The 9133-nt window shown below is 37.5% G+C and overlaps 1 protein-coding gene across 1 annotated transcript in view; it reads left to right on the top strand.

Annotated features, from left to right (window-relative positions):
* Nucleotides 1–913: 913 nt before the first annotated feature.
* LOC149934896 (uncharacterized) overlaps nucleotides 914–9133 on the top strand; it is a 59760-nt gene continuing 51540 nt past the window's right edge. The window contains exon 1 of the mRNA XM_090153065.1: nucleotides 914–1942. Coding sequence (XP_090009191.1) covers nucleotides 991–1942 — 952 coding nt within the window. The 5' untranslated portion in view covers nucleotides 914–990. The remainder of the gene's footprint in view (nucleotides 1943–9133) is intronic.

Genomic DNA, 9133 nt, shown 5'->3' with positions numbered 1-9133 from the left:
AGCGCGCGGTTTTTTTCGGTCAGACTCTTGGAAGAACTTATCGCGTACGTCTTTAGCCGAGGCATTCGCTTTATTGCTAAACAAGTTCTCCCCGAAAATTTAAGTCCACCCCCGAAACCCCCCCTCCCTTTTGTTCAGGTAGCATCCCCTTCTTTTATAATACAATCCTTCGTAGTTGGTTTCGACCCCTTTTCGGCCCTCGGCTACCCTTCGCCCCCCCCCTGGTTTGTCGGCTTCTACAAAGGAGATTTGGTCGTCGGCACCCTCCCGTTTCGACGCTAACTCGGCGAGCCAGCATCGATACCCCTCGCTAGTGTCCGGCCCACGGGGTTGTTTGGGCCGTTTTTTATCCATCAAGCTTGTCTGGAGCCTTTGATGCCTTTCTGTCGCGCTTGGAAACGTCTCAGGCGCGTGTAGTTCGCTTCGTGTATGTTCGCGTTTTTGCGGCTGAAGAGGTACGAGAACTCGTGTCAAGCGTTGACAGAAGCGGTCCATAACTCAAACCGGAGCGCCTCGTTTAGCGATTCTCGCTTCGCCGAGCGGATTGCGTCGTCCGCTCCGCTTCCACCGAGCCCGCGCTTTAGACACGCCACATTCGGACAGCTCGATCTTCGGACTCCAACCAGGGTCCCCCGCGCACTCTGTCGCCTCAAACGAGTCGGTTACCCATCCCGACGACCGAAACCGGTCAGGATCCCCGTTACGACGATCAAGTTTTCTATTTCAAACCGTGAGTTTTCGAAAAATTTATTTTGAACTAGGAGTTCTTACTTTGAGGGAACTTTTCCACGGGGCTAACGTAACGCTCTTCCTTGTTTTCCAATAGATAAGAAGACTTTAGAAAAACGAGACTTGAATTCTATTTGACTCGAAAAATAGAAACTCTAGCGAAGATCGTCGCGAGAAGCGGAAGCGACTTGGCAGCAGGGTTGGGAGGGGGGTTGTCATGACCCCCGTTCCGAGCCGCCACTGAGCCCGGGTCGAGAGAGTATGTCAGCGTCTTCCCCCGCGAGGTCGGCTGCTTCCTCCCCCTCCTCCCCGTCGGGGTCCCTCTCATCGCCTTGTTGCGCCGACGACGTCCCCGCCGACCGCCAGAACATGAGCCCCCGGTCATCGGCCGGATCCACCGCCGGACTCCGCTTGGCCAGCGACCGCACGCCTTCGCCGGGTGCCGCCGCCGCCGCCGGGGGTCACACTAGGGGAGGCCCCAACCCGGCCTCTACCCCTCGCGACCTCGCCGAGCTCGACGACGAGGACGAAGACATTCGAATGAGCGAAGACGAAGAAGACGAGATCGACGTGACATCGACGGCGGACGACAACACCACTTCCGGCTCTTGCGGCCTGACACCGTCGGCCGGAGACTGCTCCAGTTCCCTGGACGACGAATATTTTAAACCCATTAAGAAACTTTGCATGGTGCAGCCCAGAATGAGGGCCCCAGTGGCCCCGGCGCCACCACCGCCCGTGGTACAAGGGGCTCCGGTGCCCACGACGAAACCATTGACTTCCTTTTTCATCCGAGACATTCTGAGTCACAAACCGCCTTCGACGACGCGATTTAGGACGAACAATCACCATCAGAGTCACAACGGCGGCAGTCACCACGTTTCGGCGGCAGTCGCCGCTGCCGTGGCCGCTCACGCCGCGGCGGCGGCGGCCGCGGCCGGAGAACCGCGCGGAATAGTGCGGCCCTGGGACTGCGGCAGCTCCTCCGTGGGACGACGGAGGCCTCGTTCGGCTGACGACGATTCCCGCTCCGAGAAATCGGCGGAGAGCGACTCCCCCGAGAGCCCCGCCGGGTCTTTGACGCTCAACGGAGCGGGCGGAGGAGCCGGCGGCGGCGGCAACGGCGCCAATGCCAATTCATCACCTTTGGACGCTCTTTTCGAAATGACCAGTAAAGCCTTCGAAGGCCTGGAAGCCAACGAAAAAAGTTCAGGTAGGAATCGCTATCTTGTCATCTTGTAGAAACGCGTCTCACGTTCGCGCTTGAAGAAGGAGGCTTAAACCCGTAATGGCAACATTCCCTCTTTTATTTCTATCATCAAAATCCCATTTTCTTCGGCATATCGCCCGCTCGCATCAGAAGCTTAGTGAGATAACGCTATTAAACATCTTTAAGGCGAACCAAACCCGCCAGCCATAGAGGTACCCCTATTTTATGGTAAAGATGTCTGATATTACCTTCCAATAAAAATAATGGAATTATTGTTTAGGATCCCTTAATAATAATCATAATAATAAAACTGTAAGGTCGTGACAATCATTGGGGAATCAGATAAACCACTTTTGAGCCATTTCTCGCTTTGAGACGGTAGGATCTTCAAACGTAGATGTTTCGTTAAATTGTAAATCTTGCAATTTATTATCGGGATCTCCGGTGCATTATTAATTAGTAAATTACAAATATCCGAAATATATATCCTTATTATGATAAGATATATTATATTATATTATATTATAAATGTATATAGAACAAAACAGATAGTTCAATAAAGTTTCAATATTTAAATTGATATATTGCTCAAAATGGAAAATAGCTAATAAGGACTAATAATAATCAGCTAGGCTAATACCCAAGGCACCACCTTAGGCCTAAGTCATCATGCGAGTTTTGAAGCCATTAATTCAGGTGGCTAAACGTTAATTAGTTTGAGAAATTTAACAAAATTAATGTTAAATGCATGCTTAGACTACTGGTGCATATAGTATTGAAATTAGTAAATTAAATAAATTAATATAGTCAAAAATAATAAAAAAGTAATATCAGAGTAATGTTAGACTCTAATAATCAATACAAATGTTATATGGAGCCAATTGGAAAATATAATATAATTATATCCAATGGTAAAATTTAATATAGTTATATCCAATGGTCAAATGTAATTTAATTATATCCAATGGTAAAATTTAATATAGTTATATCCAATGGTCAAATGTAATTTAATTATATCCAATGGTAAAATATAATATAATAATAACCAGTGGTAAAATTAAATAAAATAATAACCAATAGGAAAATTAAATACTAATAACCAATGGGAAAGTTAAATGGTAATAACCAATAGGGAAATTAAATATACTACCACCAATAGAAAAATTAAATATACTACAACCAATAGAAAAATTAAATATACTACAACCAATATGAAATTTATATATATCAATAACCAAAAATTAATTTAATATATAAATAAACAAAAATTAAATAAAATTTACCACTTAACAAAAAATAAATTTAATATACCAAAAAACAAAAATTAAATAAAATTTACCAATTAACAAAAAATAAATTTAATATACCAATAAACAAAAAATAAATTTAATATACCTATTAAAAACGATAAATTTAATATACCAATAACCAAGAAATACATTTAATATATACCAATAACCAAAAAAATGTAATAGACCAATAACCAAAAAAAAATGTAATAGACCAATAATAACCAATAGGAAAATTAAATACTAATAACCAATGGGAAAGTTAAATGGTAATAACCAATAGGGAAATTAAATATACTACCACCAATAGAAAAATTAAATATACTACAACCAATAGAAAAATTAAATATACTACAACCAATATGAAATTTATATATATCAATAACCAAAAATTAATTTAATATATAAATAAACAAAAATTAAATAAAATTTACCACTTAACAAAAAATAAATTTAATATACCAAAAAACAAAAATTAAATAAAATTTACCAATTAACAAAAAATAAATTTAATATACCAATAAACAAAAAATAAATTTAATATACCTATTAAAAACGATAAATTTAATATACCAATAACCAAAAAATACATTTAATATATACCAATAACCAAAAAAATGTAATAGACCAATAACCAAAAAAAAATGTAATAGACCAATAACCAAAAAAAAATAATTTAATATACCAATAACCAATATGAAAGTTTACCAAAATACAATATATTTTAGAATCTAATTTCACAGCGAATTTAGTCCGAAATAATTCTGTGATAGCGTACATTAGCACACGATTTCACTCAATGAAATGAAGACTATGAGCCAGTAATACTAAACACGCGATTTTAAACAACAAGGAATAACGAAACCAGCGTATCAGCTTAAGTTAATTAATTTAATTTTGTTTCGCGAATGTAGTATATCCAAATGATACGTAACATCTGATGGAAAAACGTTGCTACAAATTTTCCGCTTGAGAGTTTTCTATACTCCAGCGCAGCCTTTTAACGCTAATTAGTCGAGGCGCGTTACAATAATAAGGCGCCTCTCGTTCATTTCAAAAAATAGAAATATCCGCTTTTTGGGGCGAAATCGAAGAAAAACTGAAGAAGAAATTTGCATTTCAATTATCGGAAAAGCCACGAATGATTGTAGCTATAGGCGTAGTGAATCGCCAAAGACAATCACGCTCTCGTCTTGCCTTTTTTCTAAAAAGATTTGTGATTCGCCGGTTCGGTATAAGCAATTATTATACAATATCGTAAGGACATTTATAGATTGAAGAAACAGGGCTGCGAAGAAGAATGAAAGATGGTTTCTTAGCTAATGCGCGCGTCGAGAACGTGAGAGGTCCACGGGCAAATAAAGATACCGAAAAAACTGGGCAGACTCGCGCGATAGGCTGGTCGTGCGACTAAAATTATTTACACGCTTATTAGAAAAAAAGTGAATATTATAAAAAGGGGGGATAAATTTACGAGGGGGATTATTGCATTTGGAAAGATAGCGGAATCAAATTCACGAAAATCGAGACTCCATGATCAAAAGGCAAACGATTTGAACTGCCCGTACAAATGTGAATTCGAATTTTAATCCGGCCAGATATTGACTTCATATTATTCGTGATTTTAGACGAATATTTTTAGTAAAAGACCCAACTAATTATGTTATATTAATTTAAATCTAAACGAGGTTAAATAGTTTTATTTAAAATTGATAATGTCAAATATATTAAGAATATTTTTTCAAAATTAGGAAAAAAGAATTGTTACTTCATGGAAATAAAATATTTAATCTAATTAAATTATTGGAAAGCTTTCAGACCGTAGTCCTTCGTCAGCCGCTACAAGCTTCCGAATATTTTAATAAGATTAAATATATTATTTTTGTATAATCTTTTTACTTAATCAAATTGAACCATGGATATGCACTTAAAAATTCAAGAATATATTAAGAATCTTTAATTTTGTAAATATTTAGTCCAATGATAACTGTAATTTCAAGAATAATATTAATATTGTGATCAATCATTATATCACCTAACTTGTAGTTGATTTCATGATTCATTTATTTCATAATATTTAAACAAATTCTACAACGTTTTAAAGTAAATTAATTATTATAAACGTTATCAAATGTCTATAAAATAATAATACTTAATTATAACAACCAAATAGTAATAAATTGAAAATTTACGTACCTAATTCTAAATTTTAATAATTAATTACTATAAGCCTAGCTAGCTTTTACCTGACGTCATCTATGAAGATTATAACAACCAAATAATAATCAATTCAAAATTAACGATCTAATTCTAAATTTTAATAACAAATTACTATAAGCCTAGCTAGCTTTTACCTGACGTCATCTATGAAGTGAAAGGTTTTTCCCCCTTCCACCGTCATGGCTGGCACCCTAGGACCAAATTACTCGTCAAACCTCTCCACAAGTGATTTTCAGTACGTCCGTAACAAATTTAAAACTTCGCACCTAGCAGTCGTAAAGGAGCCATTCGGGACCATTTAAGAAGCGAAGCAGCTGTCAGGGGACAGTGATAACTATTATTTGCGATAGATGGCGTATCCTTTTCTCTCACCAGCCTCCTAAAGGTGCCGTAGTCTATATATCCGGGTCGAGATGGGGTTAAGATCACGCGCTTCTAGTTTTAGTTAACCAAAAGCTTCGAACATTTCGTCACTCGAACACTCGGCAATCGAGCGTGTAAGCAGCTCTCTGAAAACACACTGCAGCCACTACGTCATTCAACGACGGGTACTTGGACAGGCCCGTAATAGTGAGGAAATCAGAGCCTTCCCTTGACCCCTGCCAAAAGAAAAATCGCCCTCCTAATTCGAGTCCTAGCCCGCTGTCCCCGCTTCGAGGCAGAGACGCTGTTATTTCAACTCGTGACTGACTGCTCCAGCAGGGCTACGAGTGCCACGCAGTTTGCCAAATAAATCAGGAGAGCCCAGTAGGGGGTTCTCAAACATTGTTTTTGGGGTCCCCGCTCCCTCGTCCAAAAGCGAGCCTTATACTTAGCTTGTTCCGGTTACGGATAAGTCGATATCGCTAGGATGACTGTTCCCGTGACACTGGCCAGTATTTTCGACTGTAATTGAATTTAGGAGATAAACCCTTGAATAAAATCAAAACAAAATATAATCGGATTTCATTACTTCGAAATTATCTTACAGTATACTAAATGCATAAAATATTTAAGTGGGAAAATTATGCTAAATACTGTTAAATATATAGAGGTCGGGGATGGTTAACTTTTATTCAATAGATAAAGCTCTCAAAATTATTCGTAAAACGTTTTGATCAAGTAATTTATATTTCTGTATTATCCGATTAATTTTTTGATAAATTTGTAAAATTATTCGGAGAAACGACGTTTTTTTCGATAAAAAGCTCAAATTTTACGAATAATACATGTTTTTTAATCATTTTCCGAAATATTAACCGGTAAATTTCTGTGTTTAAATTTTTTCCCCGAAAAAAATCAATTCAAACATGGATAATGACTAACCGTTACCGACCTCTATAAATATAAGATTATTTAAATTGAAACTAAATTTTTTTTAAATTAAATTGTACATTTTATTGCACAATAAACTGCTTTTAAATTTTTATTTTACCTCATGTACAAGTCTCCCCTTAGTAACTCTTAATATTATTTAAGTTAAATTGAAAAGTGAAAAATAATGTTATTTAAGTTAAATAATATAATTTAAGTTAAATTAAAAAGTTAAATATAATATTATTTAAGTTAAAAATTTAAATTAAGAGGTTAAATATACGATTATTTAAGTTAAGAAAATTTAATTTAAATACTGTGAAATATAATAATATATAGAAATAGTGTATGGGCTTGTAGAATCCGTTACATTATTTGGACGCAATAGCTTTTAAAGGCCTAGGTGTTCTTCTGCCTGTCCCCCTTTAAATTAGGCCAACATGTTCAGCGGTTGGTCTACCACCAGGGTATTTGTGCTCCACTAAGTTAATTTAAAGGGGGACAGGCAGAAAAAAACCTAGGCCTCTAATTTCATTTCTACAAACCAAAAGCCCGGTGTTGCGTTGCCCTTGGACCAACCCGCGACGTTTCTCAGTTACACGTGAGTGTATTGTAAGTCTGCCCGTTCAAACGGGGCAAACGAACGAGTGGCTCCGTGACACCCCAGTGCTACAGGAAAGCGTGGGTTGGACCAAGGGGTAAGGTAATTCCCTGTATATTTGGATATAAACGCGACAAATTTTCCACTTTATGAAATTAAATTCGAGATGCAAAGCTACAATATTTATATAGTTTTACTTTTAAATTATCAATTAACTCTATGAATTCAATAATCATTTATTTATAAAATATCAAATCAGTTATGCCTCATAGCTTAGCACGCTTTTAACATTATATCAAATTACAAAAAAAAACGTGATTAAAAAAATCAATTCATCAAGATGTGATCTCAACCATCATCGCGATCGTGTGATTTCCCGTTCACGGTTCATTTAAAATTATTTGACATTTATTTTTATTTCTTTCATTACTAATAGTCCATCAGGATGTAAGTGCGGTAATTTTAGACGTCAAAGTCTGATTTGACGTAAAGGGAAGGGTGGGTCGAAATTAACAGAACGGCAGGGGGGGGGGGGGGCAGAAACATGTATATACGCATCCTCGCGAAGGGAGTTTTCTGAAGTCATTACAGGGCTTGACGAGTGAATGGAAATGAAAACACTCGTTCCACAAAATATCCTTCGAACGAAAAACAATCCCAACCGAGTTCGTGGTGACGTTTCTGAAACGCGCCAAACAGCGCGACGCTATAGCGTGTTGAGGTAAAACGTGAAAGATGGCTAATGAATACCTAGGCGCCTACGTAGATTTAGTTTCCCCTATTTAGCCCTATGACTTATATCAACTCGATGGCCATAGAGAGAGAGCGAAATTTCGGATATATTTTTTGTCACAGTCAAGTAAGTTGGCGCGGCCGGCGGTTCACGCGTGGGAAAGCTAGTTTCCTCGACGCACGGCCAATTAAGCCAAGGACTGACCATCCGTGAAGCGTTTCATCTACTACGCCACAGCCTGTTGTCGGCTCGTTTTATCTTCTCTCGTTGGCAAGGCGCTCTCGCTCTCCGTGCCGCGGAACGATGTAAAAAGGGGAAACCAACCCGGGGGGGGGGGGGCTGTATTCGAGTATAATCGCTTAATATTAACCGAATTTTCTGATACCCCCCTTCCCCATCAGTCGCCTCGTGTGCCACCCCTCCCCGTCATTACCCAAAAAAATTATGCATAATACTAAGAACTCTGCCAAATCTTTTTCCAGTTAAAGAGACCCTCTCGTGTTCCATGACTCTCATCACCTGATGAAATTAATCATTTTCACACTTTTTTTATCATGAGTGTGCTAAAAATGTGTCGATGCTTTATGGCCCTGTCGTTTTATAAACAAATTAGGTAACTGTTTGTTAAGTAAGGGTGTTTCGTAACAATTTTGTGCACTTGGGTCACTGATTTTCGAAAAATAACAGAATTGGTTTTATAAAAACAATTCTTTTGATTTTAGTAAAAAAATAATTTTATTTTCAAACCAAATTCCTTTGATTTTAGGAAAAAAAATTCATTTGATTTTTTAGAATAAATTCAAATGATTTTAGAAAAAAATCTTTTGAAATATTTCCATTTATTTTACAAAATATGTCCATTGAATTTAGAAAATATTTCCATTTATTTTACAAAATATGTCCATTGAATTTAGAAAATATTTCCATTTATTTTACAAAATATGTCCATTGAATTTAGAAAATATGTCCATTGAATTTAGAAAATATGTCCATTGAATTTAGAAAATATGCCCATTGAATTTAGAAAATATGTCCATTGAATTTAGAAAATATGTCCA

This window comes from Leiobunum rupestre, chromosome 7, assembly GCF_980474605.1.
Source record: "Leiobunum rupestre chromosome 7, qqLeiRupe1.1.hap1, whole genome shotgun sequence".
NCBI lineage: Eukaryota > Metazoa > Arthropoda > Arachnida > Opiliones > Sclerosomatidae > Leiobunum > Leiobunum rupestre.
The sequence above is the reverse complement of the archived record's forward strand: the minus strand, read 5'-3'. Positions and strand labels throughout refer to the sequence as shown.